Raw genomic sequence first — 24315 nt, 5'->3', positions numbered from 1 at the left:
CGGCCGGCCGGGAGACAACAGGTCGAAAGCAAAGCCCAGAGAGGAGCTTTATGGACGGAGGCGGAGGAGAGGCTTGGAAGACATAGAAAAATCCCTTTCGCGTTCACGTTCAGCACAAGAGGTCCACTTCACTAAAAGAAAATAAAAGGTGGACGGAGAGACCGAAGCCGTCAGAGACAGGAGACGTCCTTGGAGGTGGCTCTCCATTGGGACGTGGCCTGTCGAGCGGAGGGTTGCCGGTGCAACACCCGCCCTCGAGCAAGGCACCACACCTACACTGCTCCCCGGGGCAGCCTCAGCCCGCTGCTCAGAGTGTGTGTGTGTGTGTGTGTGTGTGTGTGTGTGTGACTGTTGGGGATCAGTAGGATCCTAACTTGACTCAGTTCTCACCTCCACATCCACAGATGTTTGGAGAAGACTTGTTCAGTGTGTTGAACAGTGTAGAATAGAATGTGCCTTAAAACATTCCACAACGGCAGGAAAGAACACAAGCTGAGGGTCTACCACACACACACACACACACACACACACACACACACACACACACGGTGCTGACAGTCCCTTGACAGGCATGTTGCGTGGAAGCAGAGATGTGATGGAGCAGCCGTCCTGTCCGGTTCTGCCTCGGTCAAACCGGTGCCAGTGTTCATCTTCTGCTCCGGGCTCTTCCCCAATGTTTCCATGAGCCGGTGTTGGTCCGGCCCGCAGATGTTGGCTGGTGACCAGCAGCGATCACAAGTACATGTCAGAGCGTATGAGACAAAGGAGCATCCTCATGAGAACACGAGGGGTGGCAGCTCCCCGCAAACCAAAAGAAGGGCAGACATTTCATCTTCAATTCGATTAGAAAAACACACGTATGGAGGTTCAGTCGAAGGTTTGGGTTCAGAGTTAATCCGGTTTAATTCGGTTTGCAATTTCAGCTGAGCATCCGCCATCACGGTGGGGGAATGACATCACTCAGACACCGTGTGACCTCACGGCATCCCTGTGTGACCTCACCGCTCCCTATGTGACATCAGTGTGTGGAGAGGCTGCAGGCCGGCGGGCCGGTCAGCGGAGAAGGTCGTGACGGATGCCTTCCCAACCTCCCTGCTCTTTTATGACAGCAGGCCGAGGAGGTGAAAGATGAACTTTGGCGTCGACGCCAGCGTCCCCATCCACGTGTCCACCTCCGCCCGTCTGGAGGGGTGGCGTCTCCTGCGGCGTCCAAGTCTCTTCCCACCTTCACGCTCTGAAGCGCGTTGAACATGTGGGCTCCAGACGACCGCTCCTGAACAAAACACTTCCAGGAAATCAACTATGAACACGGGACTTACTTCTGACGCTGCTTTTATTTGGAATCGGACAGAAATGAAGGCAAACGCAGGCACAAACAGACAAGGCCGCTCCGCCACGCCCGCCTCCACCTCCTGGCCGGAGCAAAGACCGTGTTTCCTTTTGCGGTCTACATGAAAGTGAGCCCCGCCGGCAGGCCCAGGGAGCTCCTGTGGAAACCGGGGGGGGGGGGGGGGGGGGGGGGGGGGGTTCTACTCGGTGAATGAAGGCTCACGCGGCAGCGGAGGTGTCTTTCCTCTGCGGCGTGTTTGTAAGCTTTAGCGATGGCCGCCGCTCCCAGACGACACCCGAGCCAATCCCAGCATCAGCGGTGGTGAAGAGAGCCTCGTGTGCCGGTCGGATCTCCTGGACGGATCTGACGGAGCAACATTACGCGGAGCATTAACCTAAAATAATCAGCTACTTTCTACTTGTCGTCACGTTTGCGGCGGTGAGCGGGAGAGCCGCGAGCTCGGCGCCGCTCAGTATGCGTGACAGGAGCCGTAGACACGGTGCGCGGCGTCGCCGTGGCCGTCCCCTCCGGTGTATTTCCCCCGACACGCCAGGCCGTTGACCTGCGAGCGAAGGAGGAACAGTGAGAAGGCGGCGGCGGCGGGTCGGCGGCGGCACATCGGGGGGCTCACGCACCTCGGCCCTCTTGATGAACTGCTCCGCGGCGGACTTCTCGTTCTCCTTGTGTCCTCTCCAGGCCCTGAGAGCCGAGGCCTGCAGGGCTCGGCCGAAGGAGAAGGTCAGGGTCCAGGGTTTGGCCAGAGGGCAGTTGTTGATGGCGTTGAGGTGGACGGACGCCTCCTCCTCGCTCTGACCGCCCGACAGAAAAGCCACGCCTGCGGGAGGTCCAGACCCGCGTGATCCCGCGGTATTTGTCCACGGTTCTTCTCCGAACCCGACCCCCCCCCCCCGACTTACCGGCGACCGCCGGAGGAACGGTGCGGCGCAAGGCGGTGACGGTCGCCATGGCGACATCCTCCGGGCTGTATTTGATGGAGCAGCTGTGGCCGGGGGTCACCATGTTGGGCTTGAGGAGAGAACCCTCCAGGTACACGTGGTGGTCTGACATGGCCTTGTACACGGCGGCCAGGACCTGGAAGCAGAAGGCTGTTCATCTCACCTCAGCCAGACACCCTGCACTGCCTTCAAGTACGCAGGAGACACACACACACACACACACACACACACACACACACACACACACAGGCCTGCAGAGAGCTAGTTTTCTTGTAGTTTGTCTGCTGATGATTATCTTGTTTCTTTCTTTGGTATTTGTTTCTGCCTGCCGTCCCCCAGAGGAGTGGGTTCAGCAGCAGGGCGTCTCCAGGACGGCTCTGTCAGTGATTCTCTCTGGCGCAGGTGTGGACGAGCCGTCCGCCGCCTCCGGGCCGCTGTCATTGTTGCACGCTTTGTAATTGTTCTTAGCTGCGTTTTAATCTAAGAGCAAAGACTGCGGCCTGGAGGCAAAGATCTCAGCAGTAAGGTCTCATCCAGGGTGAGGAAACCAAACCCACAACAACAGACCTGATTCCCGGTGAGATGAGGAGACATATGGAGCGAGCCAGCATTTTAGATTCATGCACGTGCAATGACACTTTGATTCGTACCGTCAGGTCCGAACAAGGAGAGCCGGAAGCAGCCGTTATCGTGACAAACACAGTCCGACTCACGTGCAGCGCCGTGCACGGCTCAGGACCCACACGGAGGCGCCTGCTGGAAGTCCTTCATGTTTCACCTCCAGACAACGAGTGTCATCGTTGAGGCTGATCAATAAAAACTGCAGAACATAGAAGACACACACACACACACACACACACACACACACACACCTGAGAGAGCAGACCCACCTTCTCAGTGATGTACTGGCAGCGTTTGAGATCATGATCTCCGTCGGGCAGAATCTCGGGTTCGATGACGGGCACGATGCCTTGCTGCGGGCCGGAGAAGAGATGAAGAGATGAAGAGATGAAGAGTTGAAGAGGTGAAGAGGAGAAGATGTGAGCGGGAGGTTACTGAGCCCCCGGTGGGCCGTCGCCCGGGCAGAGGTTCTCCTGACCTGCTGGCAGATGCTGGAGTAACGCGCCAGGACATTCGCGTTCTCCTCGATGGCCAGTTTGGACGGGTTGCTGTCGCTGATCTTCAGCACGCAGCGCCACTTTGCAAAGACGGCCCCGTCCTTCCGGTACTGGGCGCAGCGCTCGGACAGGCCGTCCAGACCTGCGGGGGACGGCGGTCGGTCACGGTCGCGCAAGCAATGTGTGTCTGCAGGACACGGTGTGTGTGTGTGTGTGTGCGGTACCCTGCGTGGTGGTTTCTCCACAGGTTCCAGCCAGCGGGACCACCCCCTTGTCAACCTGTGACAGGAGAGAGGAGCCGGTTATGGACTTGGAAAAGGTTGACAGAATCCTTTGGGAGAACCTGCAGACCTTGACGCCGACCAGGACGCCCCGGTCTCTGATGAGCTTGACGAAGGACACGCCGCTGTCAGAATGCTGGTAGAGGGTCTCGTGGAAGAAGATGACTCCTCCGATGCAGCTGTTGATGCGGTCGTCGGCGCTGAAGAGGATCTGCCGGTACTGTCTGCGGTTCTCCTCGGTGTTCTCCACCCCGACCTGGGCCAGCCGCTTCGCCATGCTGCCTGCGAGCGAGGCGGACGAGCGACAAACCCAGAAGACGCCTTTCAAACGAGGGGAACGCGGGAATTTGCGAGGCGCAGAGAAGACGACGGCGGCGGAGGTCGGACGCACCCACGGACTCGTCCGCCGCCAGGATGCCCTTCCCCGGGGAGACGATGCGCAGGGCCGTCTCATGGAGCTCCTTCTTCTGAGCCTCGGAGAGGGCGGGGAACTGGTGCGCCATCCTGACCCGCTGACCGGCCGACTACACTGCTTCCACCCAGACGCGCTGTGGAGGTCGGACACGGCCGAGTCAGAGCCTCGGGGCCGGAGGACGCCTGGGGAGGCGGCTCAAAGCACAGACACCTGGCCTGGAACAGACCGCTGCGACATCTGACAATCGGCAGGACCTACCGGTGAGGACCTACTAGTGAGGACCAACCGGTGAGGACCAACCGGTGAGGTCCCACCTGTGAGGACCTACTGGTGAGGACCCACCGATGAGGACCTTCTGGTGAGGACCCAGGAAGGTAAAACACCAGCACCCAATTGAAGGACAGGAGAGGTGGTGTACAAACACCTGGTCTCCTGGCTCCGGCACAAACATCATGAGCAGGGATTTCACATCCTCTCGTGCGTCACGCAGTCCACGGACATCATGAGTTGGAGATGCCACTCGGGAGCGTCCTTGAACAAGGATGCCCCGAATTTGGCTTCTTCTCCGTGTGTTCTGTGTTCAAGGTCTCAGATCTGCACCTGAGAAAAGGTGAAAGCGAACCATCCTGGAAGCAGCTCTTACCTGGCAGAGGGAGCGTCCGGTCCTGGGAGTGAAGATCTCTGCCGGAGCTTCTCCGCACCTCCACGTTTGTATCCGGCTCAAGTGTGTCAGGGCGCATCAGCGGCGGGGGGGCGGGGCTTCTCCTCCCACCGCGGCCCATTTTTACCACATCTGGATGGATCTTCAGCTTCATCTTCAGACTGACACACACACACACACACGAGTATTGATACATCTGTTTCAACACACCTATAGATGTGTGTGTAAATACAGTACAAATATAAGACGTACACAGAATTAAGTGTTTTTAAGTTTATGTTTGATGTTTAAGATTCTTGTGAGGCTGTGGAGTCAGAAGCCCCCCCCCCCCCCCCCCCCTTCACCCCTCTCTCTATTTTTATCCTAATTAGTAAGGACGTCCCAGGAGAGAAGGTCCGACCCTCCCGGAGGTTTGTCGTCCCTGGAGTGTCCCCGTCCCGGGGCGAACCGTTCCGAGACCTAATCCGGAGCGTGCGGAAAAGAAACCTGCCCTCGGTTTCTTTTTCTCCGGCGGGACCTTTTCATTTGTCCGGGCTCAGGGTGTCCACGTTCTCCGGGGCCTGAAGGCTCCCGGGCCTTTCCTCCAGGGGTCTCGTGGCGTGGAGAAGCTCCAGGAGCCTCCGGGCCCACGCAGTGTGTCAGTGTGCCTCCGAGCAGATGTGGGTCACTGGACTGCCTGGCTCTGCAGCCACAACACAGACAGGTGGACCCGCTGAAGACAAGGGCCTGAGAGGGAATCCGGTGTCAGGAGGAGGAGCCGGTGCTCTCCCACCCAGGAGGAGCACTTTTAAAAGAAGAACAGCGATTACACATGGCCGCCCCCCGAGGGACGCCGCCACCCAATTAAAGGCCTTAATGACGGTTCTTTATCTGGTCCTCAATTTGCTGTCCTATTAAGGCCGTCCTCGGGGGTCCCCTCTAAGTGGGTCGACTCCGGGCTAAACGTCGGCCCTGATCTTTTCGGATGCCTCGCATTCTTCCGATGAACTTCCTCCTGACGTCGGAGAACTTCAGTTCCGTGCACCGAAGAGGTTCGGCCGCCCTTTCGGTGTGTTTTTGATTCATGGCACCCTGAAGTGTACAGAGCTGTCACTGCCTCGCCGAAGACCTCTGTCAGAGCAGAAGGAGGAGGACCTGTTAGAACCAATCCAGGCACCAGGGACGGCCCAGTGATCCACGGCTGCGGGCAGGACGGGCAGGACGGGCAGGACCACGAAGGGCGAGGTCTTCCTCAGCCGCCGGAGGTCCTCTGGCTCCTGGAGACGAGCACGAGCTGCACGAGACGACGGCCGTGAACACCTGCGAGAATCATACGAGTGGCTTTCCTCCTGTGCTGGGTTGGAGTGGTTTGGACGAAAAGGTCCGTGATCTTCAGGACCTCCGTGATCTCCGTGACATTTTCCTAGCAGCGATGAAGAAAACAGTTTCCAACATTGAAGCCTTCCTGCGTGTGCGTCTGAACGCGTGCACATCCGGGGGGCCGGAGGGACCCAATCACTCAAACGGACCTCAGACCAGGACGGAGAAGGAGGGGAAGCTCGGCCTCCACAGCTCCCATCCACGACAGCTTCCACCCGTTTAAGGAGAGGAAATATTCCGCTTTCAACCATCAATGTCAGCATTGCACTCAAAGTGCAGGATGGCGTGCGACGCCGTTCTGGTAGCACGCTGTAAACAGTGTGTGTGAGCATGTGTGTGTGTGTGTTGTGCATGAACTTACACCCGCAGGAGCTGCTGCCTGCTGCTGAGGTTCTCTCCGGTGGTCCGGCTCGGGTCCAAAGTGGAGCGGTGGCGTCCCGAATGTTATTGTGGTCTTTTGTTGTCCGACAAATGGCCGATGGTGTCCAAATGGTCCTTTGAGGGACCTCTGGTGGCTTCGGCTGCTCCGTCAAGATGAACCCTGAGCTCCACCATGAAGTCCGCCGGGGCGCTTTGTCGAATGACGCGCCACAGAAGAAGGCCTGCATCTAGAGAGGCTCTCCAGGTTCCGCAGATCCTCGAGCAACAACAGGATACGAAGAGGATGAGGAAATCATGAATCTGCGAGCGGCGGACCGGCTGAAGCTCCCAGGTGGGACGGAAGAACACCTGACCTGCTCTCCTCTCCGTGGTCCGAGGAGGAGCCGAGGCCACACAGACGGTTTCAGGAGGGACGACGAGACATCCAGGACCAACAAGAGTCAGTCCGAGAAAACGCACGGCTGCTACAAACGCACCCAGAGCAGAACCCGGCTCTGGACCCGGTTCTCCTCAAAGGCCGGTCCCAACGGCCAGGAGGCGTTCAGGTCTCCGGGGTCCAACCCACACACGGCGTCAGGCCTGGAGAGGGCCTTGGAAAGGACGGAGAAGCACAGATGTTTCCAGATCCAGACACAAGGAGGCCCGTTCTGCTGGCAGCTCCGCTTAAGAGGACTCAGGTCATCGGAGAGCCTCCGAAGGAACGCGCTGGACCTCACCGGAGGAGGAGGCGTCTCACCGGAGGAGAAGGTGTCTAACTGGGTCACGGATTAATCGGATGGAAGAAGCATCCAGGTAAAGATCAGGGTCAGAGTTATGAGGCCAGCGTGGAGCTGGAGCTCCTCAGGGGAACGCAGTATTTCTGACTTGAGGTTGGGGAAGGTTCCTGGCTCCTGGAAGCAGCCGGGATGTGGAACAGGGTTGGATACGGGTTGGAATGACTGAATGCGGAGGAGTTTGGTTCAGAAGAACAATGACTGGAAAGAAGGTCAGAGAACATCGCTGGAACCCATCCATCCAGTGTGTCCGTCAGCAGGAGATCCTCATGGAAGCGAGGAGCCGCTGGAGAAGTCATCCAGCTGCACCTACATGGTGACCTCTCTGCTCTCCAAAGCACTGAGAAGCCTGCGCTGGTGGCCTGAGGATCTGCTGTGCAGTTGTCACGTCCCTAGTCAAGAAGTCACACCAGAGAAGAAGGTCCTTGTTCAAGCATCTTCTGAGGACACGGAGAGGAACACTCACTGAGAAGCCACGGAGGAGTCGTCAGATAAAGAAGTGATGACGGGTCCTCACAGGAGCTCGCGTGAGCGGTCTGACAGCGTTGCATCGGGCAGAGAAGGTCGAGCAGGTCACCTGAATACGGAGGTGAACGTCCGACACTCCTGGAGACACGGCCGGGCAGGAGAGGCTGATGGAAGCCCCACAGGAGCTGCAGGGACCTGCAAAATCACACATGACGATGATGTGCGAGCGTGACGTCCTCCTCGGCCGGTGGTCGGACGGGGACTCGGACAGGGACTCGGTGGGGCGACACTGAAAACAAGAGAGCTGAGGGACTCTGAGGCGCTTCCTGGCGTCCAGGAACTGCAGCCTCGAGATACAAACAAGACGGGCGTACAGAGGAAGGGACGCGGCCGTCACGGGTTGAGAGGTTGAAAAATAAGCAGAAACGGCGGCGGTGGGCGAGAACAGGATTTATTGACAGATAAAGACGAAGACGGCGAGCGGTTAGAAACAATAGTGGTGCATCTGTGCTGAATTCAACAGGAAGACAACTCTTTACAAAAATATCAAAAGAGCCTTTGCAGAAAAGTGCTTCAGTGTTAAGGATACAAAATGGACCGTGTGATTGGCCGCCAGCCGACGGCGGCTCGGGTGACGCGGCCAATCGCAGCGTGGAAAAAGGAATATAGAAAACAGGTGATGGCTGTGGGAGGGGCCGTCCTGTCTGACAGGCGTGCAGCCGCGGCGCCGCCCTCGAACCTCCGCTGACCCGACGGACGCCGATCTCCGAAGCTCGTTTTCGAGCGAAAACGAGGCCGACCCGCCGCGCTCAAGGTTCCCGGGCCAGCGGGAACGGACGCTCACGGGCAGAGGTTCGCGCGGAGCCGGGACGCCGAACACCGGAGGGTTTGGTGACACCGGCACCGGGTCGATCACGGAGCCTCCCGCGGCCCCGCAGGTCGCCGACGCCACGGTTTGAGGCCAGTCCCGGGCGGCCGGAGAGCCGACCGGCAACGGGACTTTTAATCACGGCGGCTCAGCGTGGATTCCGTCGGCGCTTCCAGAGCTTCCCCGCAGGAGCGGGCCAACGTCAACTCTTACGTCACGGCGGCGCCTTCCAAACCAGAGACGGGAAAGGCGTGGAGCTCCCCGGCTCCACAGGACCCACGGGCACCTCGCGGTGACGGCGAGATCTACATGGACCCGCTGAACGCCGAGGTCGGCGTGAGATGTGGAGGCCGCCGGCCGCTCCGCAGGAGGAGGTCCGGCCGCCCCGGACGTGGGCGAGGTTCACTTGCGGCGGCTGAAGATGCTCTTTTTGCCGGAGCTCTTGTCGGCGGTGCTCAGGCCGATGAGGAGGCGCGCCTTCTCGTCCTCCTCCTGCTGCTGAAGGCTGTTGTCCGACTTCCCTTCGGACGCCTTCCCTCGCAGGTCCGAGCCCGAGGCCGGCTTCAGACGCAGCTTCTCCTTGATCATCTGAGCAGAGAAGACGCCGGCTTGAACGGGTCGCGGCGGGAGAAGCGCTACCGGGCCGAGCCGAAGGCGTACCTGTGCCACCAGCGCTTTCCGACTGTCTCTCTTCACCGCCATGGCGAAGTCCAGCCACGTCCAGGTGTTGTTGTGGTACTCTAGACACGGCAGAACCAGGTTCAGGTCCTTCCAGTCCACGCTGCTCTTCTCGCCCTGGGGACAGCAGAATCAAACCAAACATCCCCCGCGCCGCTCGGGTGAGCGAAGCCTCCCGTCTGAAGGGTCACAGCGGGAGTCTGCATGCTTTGTGTCGCAGAATAGCAGGCTCCGCCCACTCGCCGCATCGTCCTCGCACCTATTACTCTGGGTTTTTGCCGTGTGGAGGTTTGACGGTGCACTCGCAAAGAGGAAATGAATTTCTGATCTAAGGCAGACAGATGCCGTGAGTGCAGAGGAGATCTCGGCTCCTCGCCGCCTGGAGCCACCGGTGTCTTAAATGCACCATCTTTAACTAGGTGCCATGCAGATAGAACAGGACGCAAAGCTGAAGAACGCTTCAAGTGAGAACGTTCAGTCCACGCTGTGGAAGGACCTCCATGTAGCTGACAGAGGGGCAAGAAGGACCTCCATGTAGCTGACAGAGGGGCAAGAAGGACCTCCATGTAGCTGACAGAGGGGCAAGAAGGACCCACCTTGTAGCTGACACAGAGGGGCACTTGGGGAATCTTGATGTAGATGAAGGAGTTGTTCATGGCCGCCCTCTCCTTCATTTTATCGATGTCATCAACAGGGTGCTGGGGGGAGAAAGCTGATAAGCCGGGGGTGTTTTCTCGGCAGCGAGGAGAGAAGTGAGGTACCAATCACACCTCCGGGGGCTTCCTGAAGGACCTCCTGACCCCGGCGCTGCGGTTCAGGCCCTGGGAAACACCCTTGCTGGGGCCCATCGCTCCCATGGTGTCCTCAGGCTGCCGGGGCTTGACGGGAATACCTGGAAACACACACACACACACACACACACACACACACACACACACACAGGAGTGGATGACATAGCAGGAGCATGCTGGTTAAGACTCTCCGCCCCGGCCTCCTCAGAGATGATCGGCTGCAGAAGATTCTGAGCCCCAGCAGGAGAACACATGGCTGCCGATTCAAGGGCACCTGCGGCGTGGAGAAACATACCAGTGGTAACCAGCCTGAACTTGTCTTCTTCATCAGTGACTTCCTCTTCCTCCACGTTTCTTCCAGGGAAAAAGAAACCCATCATTCTCTTGAAGAACTGGTACATCAGCTGGATAGTGAGAGGCACCACGTTCACCTGGGGAGGAAATGAGCGTGACTGAAGAGCCCTTGGCTGACGGAGGAAATGCAGAGCGGCGGCGGCGGCGGGCACCTCAAAGTGCTCCTTGACAGATATCCCGCCCACAGGGGGGCGCACTTTGCTGAAGATTCGCAGCGCAAACTGCCTTCCCGACTGGCAGGCGCTCTGAGGACGGAGCACCACCTGTGAGGAGAAGGGAAGCCGTGTTTGACCCTCGGCCGATCCCGTGTGAGACCTGGATCAGGGCCCCGGAGCCCCGGAGCACCGGAGCGCCGCGCCGAGACCCACGCGTCACTGACTCCACATGGCGGCCGCGGCGACGGCCAGCCTCCACAGACACAGAGTATGGACCCTCACACGCATTTCTCTTTGCAGAGGTTTGAGGGACGACTGCCAGAACTGCAACACCACCACTACTCTACCGAAGGCGTCCAGGTGAAGCCAAAGCTCATGAAATCAATGTGCACGGTCGTCTTTTCCATCATGAAGGACGAGCCGAGAGCCTCTCTTGCCTTGTATGCCGCATTGGGCAGCAGGTTGTTCATGGTGAACCAGCCCAGCTCCAGGAGATGCTCCGCTGTGTCGTCAGACTTGTTCAGCTGGGAGGAGGAGAGGGAAGGCCTTTCAATACGTCGGCCGAGACGCCCGACGAAATATACCTGGGGTTTTTCAGCCGCGGACCCCGGGAAGGGGGCGAGTGTCCCGCCTTCCTGGGAGCTCCTGCCAAACCCCGTATGCTTCTCCGCCTCCGGACGGGAGGAGGGGTCGGTCCGCACCGGTCCGCACTCACCTTGCTGTACATGAATCTTTGCAGCTCCAGCTCGGCGATTCCGAGCTGGCCGTCCTCTTCCGTCAGACACCAGCGAGCCTGGGCGAAGTAGATCTCCGTCCTCCTCGCCACGCTCACATCTTCCGGCGGTTTCCGCAGCTCCAGCTTGTTGGCTCGCTGCAACTGAAAATCCTTGAAGCACCTGGAAGGCAGAGGGGAGGCGTCAGGCCGAGGTCCGCCGCCTTCGGGAGCCGGAGGTTCTTGGTTCAGCGTGAGACCTGATGAGGATGTTGAGCTCCTCGCTCTTCATCTGCATGTCGTTCTTCTCCTGGTTGAGCTGGTTTTGCAGTTTTATGTTGATGTCCATCATCTCATCGGAGCTCAGGTCATCAGGCTGCGCCTGCAGGAAAGAGAAACGTCGCACATCTGGAGTCCCACAATGACCGGCTCCCCATGTCAGCACATCGCGAGGCCGCATGTCCGGCTGAAGGCCACGTCTCAGCGCCGCTCTCTGCGACGATCACGCTCCCCTGCGGCGAGAAGCGACCGGGAGGACGGAGGCGTGACAGGCGGCGGCGGCTTCCGAACGGGAACGTCCTCGGCACAAACCCAGGACTCGGCTTTGCACGGCCGAAGGTGCTACTTCTGCGTGATCTCAAATAAAGCGTCCTCCGTGCATCACGTGTCCCACCGTGCGGAGGTGGAGAAGTTAAGCGACGGTTCCTTCGGCTCGTGCCGGTTTAGGATTCAGGAGTGATTCGGGACATCCAACATCACTTTCCAGCGCAGTAGAACCCTTTCCAGGACATTCTGTTTTGCAGTAAATAAGTCAAGTGTTTTCCAGGTTGGTCCTGGTCTTGTGGAGTGAGAAGGAACCCTCCATTATGTTTTAAAATAGACGACCGCTCTGACATTTAAGGCTTAAAGGACTGACTGACCGGAGCCGTCCAGCGCCGCGTGACTCACCCTAATGTTGGAGTAGATCTGTTTTTCCAGCCTTCTAATCTGGGCGAGATGCTGTCTGACGGCCTCCTGGAGATGCAAGATGCTGCTGCGCTGCTCCTCGGGGTTACTGGAGATTTCCAGCTGGAAACGAACGCGCTGCTTCTTCTCGCTGTGCTCCTGGACACACGGCACCGCCGGCAGAGACACGGATGACACCGAAGTCGAGGAGCGGCGGCGGCGGCGGCGATGCGGGCGGCCGGGAGGACGGACGTACTTTGCGTCGGGGCTCCACGTGTAACAGCAGGTTGTTGACGATGTCCAGTATCATGGCGTACTGGACGGGGTTGGTGGATATCTCCAGGTCGTGGTGGATGAGGGTGAAGGTGTCCACGGCCCCTGGGAACCAACAGACAGCGGCTCAATTCACCGGGCGTCGCCGGCTCACGCCTCCCTCCGTTTTGCACCTCCGGTCCCGACTCGGAGGAATCCAGAGGAGGCGTTGCGGTTCACCACATTCAACGGCGCGCTCCTCCCCGCATGCTTTCGGCCGGCCGTACGCACCCGCCTGCTTCTTCAGCAGGTCCTCCTTCTCGTGGCTGTTCCTCAGCTCCGGGGGTTTGATCTGCGTGGCCAGCTCCGGGTTGATGTCGTGGCTGTAGCTGATGTAGTGCATCCTGCAGCTGCAGCGGGAGATGATGCGCTGGACCTGCTGGGCCTCGTTCACCTGGGCCGGCTGGTTCCAGTCTGAGAAGGCACCGCACCAGACGCCGTTCAAGACGGACGCCGAGAGCGAAATAAAGCGGCGGGTCTGAAGGTGGGACACGATGAGCCGGGAGGCGGCGAGCTGGGCCGCCGGCAGGATCGGTGGCTGCGGGCGTCCCGTGTGACGTACCTGTGGTGGTGCAAACCATGCCTCCCACGGCCTGGCCGCTCTCCATCAGCTCCAACACCGAGTCCAGGTTCCTCTGCCGGTGCTCCTCGATGTTTTTCACCTTGACACAGTGAAAGGCTTCGCGTCACACCGAGGGACCGCACTGCGCTCACGTCGCCAGATTCCAGCTCGGCCTGAACGGCTTCGCCGGAAACGTGCGCCGCCATTACTCATCCCTCCGCTCTCCGGTAATCTATCGCTTCCCGCCCTTCCCCCGAGAGTGATCTGGTAATCTGAGCACATAAGTGGAGGACGAGGTAGAATCATTTCCGCTCAAATGTTCCACTAAAGCACAAAAGCACGGCCAGCAGGCATGTAGCAAGAGCACGCAAATTTAAACTACTCTTCCTAAACGCGGTCCTTCAGAGGCGGTTTCTGCTCGTCCCGCCGGGCGGGAGCTCCACCAACCTCCAGCCACAACTGCCGGTCCTCCTGCTCCGACGGGTTGGGCTCCATGGTGGCAAAGTATTGCATGCCGTCCAGCAAGCAGGTCCAGGTGGTCTTCTGCTTCAGGGTGTCATTGTACCAGGCGGGGTGGTGCTCGCACTGCAGCAGCTGAGCCTTGGCCGCGGACACCAGCACGCAGCCCGCCGTCTCCGTGCCGCGCAGCATCATCTGGACGCAGCAGACCGATGGCCGGGGCTCAGACGGAGGGCCTCCTCGGCCACCGACCGCGACCGCTCCAACGCCGCCGTCGGACTCACCTGGCAGTTCACCAACTCGATAAACCAGTTGCGGTGGTAGACGTCGTCCGTCTGACACGCGGCGATTCCACACAGCTGGTCGCTGACACCCGAGTCCTCCTCGGAGAAGACCACGAACCTGTCCGTCTCCTCGATGAGTTTCTGAAGCATGGAGGTTCCTGGAGGAGCAGAGGAGACGGAGAAGCCGGGCTCACACATGCAAAGCACATTTTCCACCAGGTTCCCCTTCTGGGACCGAGAGGCCATCGACTTTTCCTTTCGCTCCACCGACTGTATCCCCCGGTCAGATATCCGGTGACCGGTAACCTACGTGCATTAGCGAAGATTATCGCCGAGCCTGAACGCTCACCTTCGTGCAGACTTTTTTCTGTTCGGCTTAACGTGGGTGCGACCGGCGCGGCCGGAGCGGCGCTGGGAGAATAGTTCAAGGGGGAGCGCTTGAGCTTTTTGGCCTCCAGCTGGGGGTCGATCCTCAGACCTTTCAGGGCCTCGGTGGAGAGGTTCCTCTTCAGAACGGAGGCCTTCTTATAGCCGTCGTAAAGGCCGAAGGCGATGTTCCTGTTGGTGGTGGTCCAGGAGGCGCGCAGGTCCACCAGCCGTAGTTTGTGTGTGTAAGAGGCGTTGGTCTCGTCCTTCGGGTTCACCTCCTGCCGAAGGCGTTCACAAATTCAGAGTGAATGAACGAGCGGCGACGGGAGGAGGGCGGGCGCGGCGCCCGGCGGCCACGAGCGGTACCTCCTCCATGCGGTTGCTCTGTCTCTGGTAGCTGAGGGACGACAGGCTGAGCAGGTGGGTCTTCTTCACCTGAGCGTTGATCTGGTGGTCGGCCGTCTCGTCCCAGGTGGAGGCCATCAGGTGGACCGTCACCTGGGAGAGCTCGCTGACCATCTGGGTCACGTTCCACTCGGAGATCAGCCTCCTCATCACGGTGCCGGCTGTGACGACAAGGAACGCAAAGGCGACCGCGTGAAACCGCAGCCCGAGGAATCGGTCGGACCACGAGTTTGCCGGAGTCTCGGGCGGCCCGTACCCTGAGGGATGAGTCTCTGAGCGCCCCGGGTGAACACGTTGCCTTTGTTGCACTCCAGCTGGACGCCTCTCTGCTGGGCGAAGGACGCCCAGTAATGCACCTGCAGGACAAGCCACGCGTGCGGAGCAAACTCAGTTCGACCGCCGGGTACCGATCGCCGAGGGCCAGCTCGACGGCGAGGGGCGCGTTCGGCTCCATTCGAAGCGGCGAGGAACCCAGGGAGACACTCACCTGGAGCTGCGGGAAGGCGGCCGTGTAGGACATCTGCTTATAATGCTGACCGAGCTTCTTGCGGACCGGCCTGAGGCTATGGAAGAGCTTGCCTCTGCATATCGGTCGGGATACGCTTGTCCAGGTTGCCCAGAAATTCTGCATCCAGCGCAGGGTGCTGCTGTACAGCAAGACTCTGGGCTGGGAAAATTCTGAAAGGAAAACCCATCAAATAGAGTTTGAGGTCGCCACCTGAACCCCGCCCGTGTTTTTCCTTTGTGAATAAAGTCGTCCCGCGTTGAGCGGCCTGCCTCCGACACCCACCTGCGCCGCCGCTCTGGTTGAGGTCCATGGTGATGGAAAGGTTGAGATTCTCAGAGCGAAAAGCCCTGTAGGAGTCGTGAGGCTGCGCCGAGGTCAGGTCCGTCATGTTCTCCGCACAGCAGAGCATTACGGCGTGATGGTCGTGGGGGTTTCCATGGCAAAGCCACTGGAGGTCAAGGGTCATGCACAAATTGGGCAGGTGTAAAAAACAGACATCGTCGTACCTAATACGGAGACACCGCCATTACCAAAGGTTAACACGAGTCCCAGGGCATTCAGTGAGAAGATGATTAGATCACGCGTGGAGGCATGCCGACGGACGTCGTCCGAGCTTTAACGCGACGAAGAACGCCCCCCGCGCACCCCCCGCCACACCCCACTCACTTGGACGCCGTTCGCACGTTTACATTCAGGTCTCCTTTGAAAACAAACTGCCCGGGGTTCCAGTCAAAGTTCAGCTTATTCCACTCCCAGTGCAGGTTTTCTGTGGTGTTGTACGGGTCCTGCGGGCAAAGGCGTTTTTAACCTCACGCAAAGGAGATGGCAGCGACGACATGACCGACGGCGGGGAAAACAACGCTTCGCTTCGCCGATCCCGAATGCGCGGGTTTACCTCGGTAGCTAGCTGGTGAAGGTTAGCCTGGTCGATGTCCATAACCCAGCGTCCGTGCAGCAGGAGACGACTCTTGTCCCACCAGGCCAGCAGGGGGGACGGGTCAACCGTGGGTTTTGTTAAGAGGTCCACCGACTGGCCGATCAGAGTCCAGGCGGGGTCCCAGCACGGCCCCCACACGATGGTGTACAGACAAATGTTAGCTGTGCAGGGAGGACATTAAGGGGTCACGACACCAGGTTTCTCAAATAAGAAATACAACGGTAGGCGAAGTTCTGAGGGCCCGGTCCCGAACTCACACTTGAAGTCGTAGTAGAACTTGAGCGGGGGCGTGTTCCGGAGAACGGTAACGTCGCCCCACGGCGGGCCCAGCGGGACCGCCTCTCGGCGACGGGCCCGCGCCTGTCCGTCCTGCTCCGTCCCGATCAGACGCCCCGACAGGTCCCAGTCTCGGATCTCGAACAGGTAGCGAGGGTAGTCCCGGATTCTCACTGGGACAGGACAAGAAGCGAGAGACGGCTGAAAATATGAGCGACGTTCCTCCCTCGTGCATAAAATCCAGACGCGTGGCTTTTCATTTACTGACCCAAAAAGGCAGTCAGTTTGAACTTGACGGCGCGGCACCACTGGACCACCAGAGGAAGCCCGTCTCTGGGGAAAGGGCTGATGCCGTCCACGTCACGTAGCTGTTCTCTCACTTTTTCGGGCCCGTGAAGGCTTTGGTCGGCGAGGACGACGAGCTCCAGGTCCGACACGGTCCAGGTCAGCAGGGACTTCCTCATGGGCGTGTTGGCGTAGAGCCGGCGGGATCGCTGGATGTAGATCTCGATGTGCTTCTTCTCCAACGAGCTGTACAGCTCTTCTATCTTCCTGGCCGGCAGGAGCTCTCCGTGCTGCTTGCGCAGATCCGCCACCTTCTTGTCCAGCAGCTGCAAACGTTTGGCGCTTTCCTTGCTCTCGTCCTTCATCAGCTCGTAATTGTCTCGGAGCTTGATCTCGAAGACGTCGTCCAAGAAGACGAAGGAGAACTGGCTGATCTTGAACACCAGGTCGGGAGGCAGGCGCCGGGCCGCGGCGGCCGGGGCCGACGCACCGTGGAGACTCTTCAACCACTTCTGCACGCTGATGGCCATGTCGAAGGTGTTGGAGAAGTTGTACTGGTAGGGGAACTCCAGTGCCACCGAGGGGCAAGTGAAGACCCAGACCCGGTTGTGGGCGGCGGTGAGGAAAGGGAAATGGTCCCGGTGCGGCCGCACTTCCGCCAGCTCGCCGTGCGTCTCCACATCCAGACTTTTAAAGGAGACGATGCTGTTGCCGTCGAAGTCGAGAACCAGGGAGGGGGAACGCAGGTGCGTGGAGCCGGCATGCTTGGAGAAGGAGAGAGCTTCCGTGTGGATGCAGATGTAGTTCTCCTCGCTGACGTGGGCCGTCAAACGGCTGCGGCTCAGCTGCACGTGCACGCTCGGCCCTCTGCTCTGGACCGGAACGGCTTTCTCCTCGGCAGCTTCCTCTCCGCCGTCCTCTTCTCGCTCTCCACAGAGCATTCGCCAACAACACCGGGCCTCGCTGACGTGCTGGTACAAGGCCATGTGGTCCGGGGGCGTCCACTCGACCCAGAGCTCCTCGTCACACTGAACCTGGGTGGAACATCGAGCGCGTGAAACCCTGAAATGCTCGGCTCCGTCGGGTTCTAACAGTCCGGAGGACCGCAACAGACGGCGTTACCTGTAAAGTTCGGGCGGTCGCGTGATAACAGATGGCTAAGGAGGTGAGTTTGAGCACGGGATCGGGCGTTTCCGAGGCCCGGCGGCACGTCGCCATGTTCTCCGTGAGTGTCCTGACCACAGACAAAGCCACACCCTGCAGAGACACCCTGGAACTCTCTGCAGAACCCAGGACGCCGACGGCGTCCATGCGCAGAGACACCGCTCCTACAAGGGAGACACGGGTGTGAGTGTGATGAGAATGTCAAGGGAGGAAAAAACAGAAGCTAACTTTCATCGTACCCGCCAGATTAGACACGGCGAACACGTCGACATCCTCCAGAGAGCAGTCCAGTTTGAGGAGGAGGTGCGGCGGTGACGGCGCGGCGGCGTGTACAGCGCTACCCTCGGGGGGAGGCACCGGGGAGACGTCTGACGGCGCCGAGCCGGCGTCCTCTGGACGGCCGATCAGAGCCAGCAGACGAGACAGACACAGCGCACAGGTCTCGGAGAGCTCCACCTGCAGCCCCCTCAGCCTGGACTCCACGCTCAAACTGGAGGACTGGCCGTCCAGCTCCAGGCGGGGACGGTTCAGACTCCCCTGGGGAATCCAAACGCAACGCACACCGAGCATTATTACGGCAGAAAGTTAACATGCCTCGGATTAGCGCGCTAAACGGGAGCGGTTTTGCACGAGTGGCTTGGCGCGACCGCGGAAAAGCGGTTCCGCGTGAACCCGCGGTCTACCGAGTTGGCTGCGGCCAGTTCTGATGGCCGTGACCGCGGGTTCAGCTAATCTAATGAGCGGGCCCTTCCCTGACCGCACGGCATTCCGAGTCCATGGTACGCACGATTTCTGTCAACGCCATTTACGGCCTTACTTCAAAAACAAATGGGTCGGAAGCTTCGGATGTGTTCGGGGAGATGTTGTGTTGATGGTCCCCGGTGCTGCGTTTACTGACCTGAAGACAAACCGAGTCCAAGATGAGCGCTTCTCCCCACACGTGCTTCCCGGGAGGGTGGGGCGCCTGCTGGATGTGGGAGCCCTGACCCACCCTCCACCAGAAGTTGTCCAGGGCCAGCGTGGCGCGCTGGTGCACATTCTGGCCCTCGGCGCTCTCTTTATCAACTTTAATGTCGAGAAGATGCTGCAGCTCTGAGGATGAGACGGGAAAACGTTTCGACAAACAGACGGCGAGCCGAGCCCGGTTACCCGGAGAACAAAACACACGGCTCCGACAAAGAGTAAAAGTTAATGTGTAACTTTGTCAGCGAGCTGAACAACAGGATCTTATCTCATCTCGGCTGGCTGGCATGTTCGAAGGAGGCGACCCGGGCAAAACGAGGGAAAAGCTCTCCTGGAGAACTAGTTGGAACTATTCAAGGAGCGGGAGCAAAGCAACAAAACCCTAATTGTCTGTCACGCGTGCACGTGAAGCGACTTCAAGTGTGCGTGTCAGCACCTGCGCTGGCGGAGAGGAAGCCCAGCGCAAAGGGGGTGGTGTCCCCCAGCTGCACAGACACGTTGACGTTGGACACGGAGGAGCTGACCATCACGGGGGCGTCCAAGCGGGGAAGGTGCCTGAGGAAAAGCAGGGCGGCCACAAAATCTAATGAACTAACCACAATGAGACAATGGAGGAAACAGGATGGGCGATGGATGAGGACGCGGGTGGAGACAGAAAATAGGAGGTTACCGATATCGTCAGGAGGTCTCAGAGGAAGGCGGGCGGGAGGCGGCGCGGTCTATTTATGCTGACGCCGGACGGTTCTTTGAGTCTCAGTGATACTTGCCTCTTTCTGTGCGGTGCTTTCCGGTGGATGATTTGTCTCCATGGAAACAGATTGAGCCAGTGGGAGAACTCTTGGTGACGGTAGTGGATTATGCAGGTGTTGACTACGAACGACCCCGAAATGTCAATGGAGGTGACCTGCGTACAGAGACACAAGTCAAATAAGCCTCCATTAAAGCGAAGCAAAGTTAAACTCCGCTTCAGGAAGGCGTCACTCGGCGGGCGTCCTCACCTGCAGGGCCGTCTTCAGGGTGTTGACACAGAGGATTCTTTGTCTGCTCTGAGACAGCAGGAGTCCATCTGCCAAGAAGAAGGCGGCGTTATCTCCAGGTTTGTCTCCATCCAGCTCGGCGTGGCCCCGGCCTGCAGACTTACCCTCCAAAAGGAGCTCGAAGCTGCTCTGGGGGAAGCTCAGCTCCGGGGTGAAGCTCCTAAGGGGGAGCTGCGCGGCGTCACGCCCATAGCTGAGCTTTAAAGACTTCAGGGTCCAATTCAGGTGTCTGCGGGGAGGACGGGGAAAGGCTCGTGAACGCTCGTGAACGCTGCGTGTCGGCGAGGCTCGACCCAAACCGCCCGCTTACCTTTTCTGGCTTTGCAGGGACAAGGTTACGTTGGTGTTCTCGAATTCCACGTCGACCGTGTGCGGAATGAGCCGGTGAAAGTGCTCCACAGCCTCGGTCCTCAAGAACTCAGTGGTTTCACCCTCTGGGAGAATTAGTCGAGTCACATCAAACCAGGAACATCGGTTTTGTGCATTTCAAAGAATATCGATTTGAATTAAGAAAATGCTTTCAACACAGTCACATCTCATTCAAAATTCAAATCTTATATCAACACTGATGTGTTTCCTGAGTACATGAGGCTAGAGGACTGGAGGATGTGGACAACGAACATTTCAAAGTCTTGTGCCGGCGCTTCCGGGTCTGTGCATCTAAGATACGACACCACGCTTCCTTTGTGTGTAATTTTGTCTCACACAAACACACGCACACGCACACACACACGCACACACGCACACACGCACACACACACACACACACACACACACACACACACACACACACACACACACACACACACACACACACACACACACACACACACACACACACACACACACACACACACACACACACACACACACACACACACACACACACAGGTCAGATTTAAATGCTGCGTTGTGTCAGTCACACTGCTTTCCATATCACTGTGAAACATGAGCATATTTCTAAAAGGCGGTGGAGGAGAGGAGTACAGCGTGATCTGTCCTTGTTTTCGAGGAGGTTGGTGCGGCGTCAGCATCCGAAGAACAGCCCGGGCGGCGTTTAGTGACCCTGCTTTTGAAAGCACTGAAGACTGAATCGATTGAAAAGTATACCTCGAGCGGGCTCGCCGCGTTCATGGTGAACGTCCCTCGGGGGAGACCCGGGCAGCAGGAGCTGGCTGACGAACAGACCTTCGTGCAGCTCGGCCGCGAGCGTCCTCACGCACAGCGAGAGCCGGCCCGGCCTCAGCTCGGGCAGGCTCACGTCCCCGGACAGCGACGCGTACAAAGCCACCTCAGCCAAACACATGTCCTACGGCGGGGAGCGGGCCGCTGTTACATTCAAGTACGAAGCTCCGTGCGGGAGAAAACCACATCCAACTCACCAGCTGGCTGCTTTTGAGGACTTTGCTGCTCAGCTGGCCCACGGAGAAATCCCAGGCCAATCTAGGAGACAGCCGGGTCACACGCTGCGCCGCAGGTTTCTTCAGCTGTCTGCTGATGAAGGTGGCGGACGGACTTACCTTTTACTCTGATGTTTGAGCAACAAAGTCACGCTTGCGATGGTCATGTGCCACAGAGACTCCGACAGCGCCACGTTCAGCGCCGTCACGTTCACCGAGCTGATGTGGAACGACAGCAGCTACGCGGGACGGGAAGAGACGCGGTCAACAGATGGCCTGCGGAGGGTATTTAAGGTCGCCTACGATCAATTCAAGGGCTGCGTACCTGAGACAGAAAGCGGAGCGCGGTGGGGTTGACGGAGATCTTCCCCGGCTTCTTTCCATGGCCGCTCCTCACCAAAGATGTCAGGGGCGCTTGCGAGTCGAACCGAACTCTGGTTTCCCCGACGCACAGCGCCAGATAGCGTCTGAAAATATGATGAGAAAAGGATTCAACCGCCTGAAGTACACCGGTGTTCAGGAAAGTGGCCTGTCACAAAACGCCAATCAGACCAGAGGAAAGGGAAAGACGTCAGATCCCAACAAGAACGCGAGAGTCCCGGGACCGTACGAAAACACCGGGAGCCCTTTGGTCCAGAGCGACGACCTCGTAAAACCGCTCCTGAACTGAACCGAGGTCAAAGAGCGCCTAGCAACCCTGGACGGGCGGCCCCGAGCAACCGGCTCGAGACGTAGCACTGAATAAGGACCGTCAAGAACCGACGCTTTTGAATGCATTCTTATATCGCTCGGGAGCCGAAGACACAAACAGAAATCTGGGCTCAGCGCGGCCACATCCAACACCAGCTCACAATGTCGACAGCCACATTGTGCCCCATTTGAAGACATTTTCATTTGTAGGGACTTGAAGGTCTGGCTAGAATATCATGTAAAACCAAAGATATGACCACTTACGGTAAATCCGGGTTGAGAAGTTTACTTGAGACCCATATTCGGTCAATTTCCTGCAAGACAGAGAGTCACAAGATGAAAAGTGCCTCAGCCTGGGCTCCTGTGGCTCCAGAGGCGTGGGTGCAGGAGGACGAGCAATCGTCTTTGGAACTGAACACTTGTGGTTGGATTCCCAGCTCCCCCTAAAGTGCCGAGACCCTGAACCCCCAACTGCTCCCCTGGCGCCGGTTGACGGCATGCCTACTGCTCATGGTTCGTCCACGACGGGCTCGTTGCGGAAAACGGATTTCCCCACGGGGATTCATAGAGGATATCATTGAATTATATTACGTCAGCGGGAACACCCGGGTCCGACCGCCCAGGAGATACTCACAGGACCGCCTGACCGACACCGGGCCCACTGGAGAGAGTGATCTGATGCGCACATCAATGTCAGAGCATTTTACGATCCACTTCAAGTGAACCGGTCCGGACCGTTGTAACTCTTCTCTTTAGTCTCGGACTAACAGGAACGCTGTTTACAGTCAACGGGCCGGTGGCGTCTCTTTGTTTGGAGTAAATCTAGTTTCCCCTTAGCCGTCTCTTTCTCTTTGCAGGCCAGTTGTGGCCGGAGAAAAGAGAGAAGAGCGGGTCGGCTTCAAATGTTTTTCGAATAACACTGGACGGTGCCTTCATCTTCCAAACGGCCCTCATAGTATTCAAACGTCTGTTTTGGTGGGACAGAAGACCTTTACGGGTCAGGGGAGGTTTGTTTGGATGCACCAGAAGTGTGATCCTCGGATGGACGGACGCAGGAGCCGGGACCGGTGGACCGGTGGACCGATGGATCGATGGACTGATGGACCAGTGAACCGGTGGACCGATGGCCGGTGCTGGGCGGACGCGTGTCTTACCAGGGTGTTCTGGGGCTGGAAGTGGACGCTCAGCCCCCGGACGGAGAAGAGCCCCACGGACCCGATCTTCAGCTCTGCGTTGAGGGCGCTCTGGAAGTGTCTCACGGCCAGGGTGCAGACCAGCCACCTGAGGGAGGACACACCTGCGGGTGTTCAGGCGCCGCTCCGGCGAGGTCCGCGGCCGCTCGTCCCGCACGGTTCCGGGGGTGACCGCGGCGTGGGGAGCGCCGGCTCCCCGGCTCTTACCTGAACACGACCCCGAGCAGCAGCAGGCCGAGCAGCGGGACGAGGACGAGGGAGGCCAGGAGGAGCGGCATGGTGTCCGGGGCATGGGAGGCAGGTTCGGCCAGGCACACCTCCCGGACAGGTGCTCCCCGCTCGGAGTCAGCGAGCCGAGCGCCGGCGTGCGTCCAAAGCACCGAGTCTGAGCGGAGAGGACGGTCATTAAATGCGCTTCTCCGCGACCCGGAGAAAAACTTGGCTTTTCAGCGGGGGCGTCGGCTAGCATGCGCGGCTAACAGCTAACTAACTACAGTTGTGATTGCAGCTGAAACGGCGGGCGGACAGACACGCCGTGCCGAGCAGCGGGGGGGCTTTTGTGTGAGAAAAGACGGTTTAAACTGTCTCGACGGGGTTGGAAGGTCGACCCGAACGAACCACACATGAAATAGTTAAGCCACTTGCCGCCGCGTCATCCACAAACCGGAGGAAAGTCCGGGTTAGCATCGCGGGGAGCTAATGCTAACTGGAGGTAACAGCGCTGACAGGCGGAGGCTTCCGGACCCCTCGCGGCCCCCCGGACCCCACGGTGGACACCTACCCGGACACGGTGCCAGCGGCGCGGGGTCGGAGCATCGCGTCCCTCCGTGAAGAGCAGTCCTGGCCGGCCGCTGGGGAAACACTCCCTCCGTCGTCCCGCCCCTGCTGGGCGGCGCTGCTTCCGGAGCGCGGGCTGGCACCGGGCTGGAACCGCGCTGGCACCGGGATGGAACCGGGCTGACACCGGGATGGAACCCGGACGCACGGCTACGTGTGCGCCGTGTGTATTTAAAGTGCGGCAGACGTGAGGTTTCCGTCCAGGACTGGTGACAACATCCGGAAGACCATCGACATTTTACCGGTAATGTCCACTAAGTGCAGACGTCTCAGTACCGGCCCTCCTACAGTACAACACAACACAACACAACGCAACTATGGGACCGGGAGCCGGGGCCCCGGTTCATTTATGATCCAGCTTATTCACGTCTGCCTCCATCCCGAGGCTT

General features: G+C 58.9%; 2 protein-coding genes across 5 annotated transcripts; both read right to left on the bottom strand.

Annotated features, from left to right (window-relative positions):
- Nucleotides 1-1316: 1316 nt before the first annotated feature.
- On the bottom strand, nt 1317-7508 carry aldoca (aldolase C, fructose-bisphosphate, a). Of its 2 annotated transcripts, XM_086164634.1 has the most exons (10): nt 6482-7508; nt 4744-4922; nt 4077-4233; nt 3756-3967; nt 3629-3683; nt 3386-3546; nt 3177-3260; nt 2248-2422; nt 1966-2165; nt 1317-1892 (listed from the first exon to the last, which is right to left on the bottom strand). In XM_086164634.1, the coding sequence occupies exons 3-10, from the start codon at nt 4186-4188 to the stop codon at nt 1800-1802; spliced, it is 1092 nt and encodes a 363-aa protein (XP_086020760.1). In that variant the 5' UTR covers nt 4189-4233; nt 4744-4922; nt 6482-7508; the 3' UTR covers nt 1317-1799. The 2 variants fall into 2 exon arrangements, with proteins under 2 accessions (XP_086020760.1, XP_086020758.1); XM_086164632.1 differs by lacking the exon at nt 6482-7508 and having other exon boundaries at nt 4077-4746.
- Nucleotides 7509-8177: 669 nt separating this feature from the next.
- On the bottom strand, nt 8178-24238 carry LOC147224603 (bridge-like lipid transfer protein family member 2). Of its 3 annotated transcripts, none has more exons than XM_086164452.1 (40): nt 23871-24238; nt 23297-23474; nt 23051-23177; nt 22161-22210; nt 21532-21673; nt 21327-21445; nt 21189-21249; nt 20917-21115; nt 20117-20240; nt 19911-20035; nt 19768-19835; nt 19537-19673; nt 19206-19360; nt 18705-18898; nt 18046-18343; nt 17765-17970; nt 16626-17676; nt 16339-16530; nt 16040-16242; nt 15811-15929; nt 15427-15650; nt 15124-15314; nt 14893-14992; nt 14598-14797; nt 14212-14509; nt 13863-14020; nt 13567-13773; nt 13120-13219; nt 12789-12971; nt 12502-12623; nt 12249-12404; nt 11561-11682; nt 11304-11484; nt 11026-11112; nt 10586-10696; nt 10375-10510; nt 10059-10180; nt 9885-9986; nt 9271-9405; nt 8178-9198 (listed from the first exon to the last, which is right to left on the bottom strand). In XM_086164452.1, exons 2-40 carry the CDS (start codon nt 23365-23367, stop codon nt 9013-9015), a joined length of 6762 nt encoding a protein of 2253 aa, XP_086020578.1. In that variant the 5' UTR covers nt 23368-23474; nt 23871-24238; the 3' UTR covers nt 8178-9012. The 3 variants fall into 3 exon arrangements, with proteins under 3 accessions (XP_086020578.1, XP_086020581.1, XP_086020579.1); XM_086164455.1 differs by having other exon boundaries at nt 19206-19324; XM_086164453.1 differs by having other exon boundaries at nt 23297-24238.
- Between the last annotated feature and the right edge of the window lie 77 nt (nt 24239-24315).

The sequence above is a fragment of the Fistularia commersonii genome, chromosome 18 (genome assembly GCF_037954325.1).
Source record: "Fistularia commersonii isolate RoL2024-O1a breed Wild chromosome 18, RoL_Fcom_v1.0, whole genome shotgun sequence".
Taxonomy (NCBI): Eukaryota; Metazoa; Chordata; class Actinopteri; order Syngnathiformes; family Fistulariidae; genus Fistularia; species Fistularia commersonii.
This window is presented reverse-complemented; position numbering and strand designations above follow the sequence as displayed.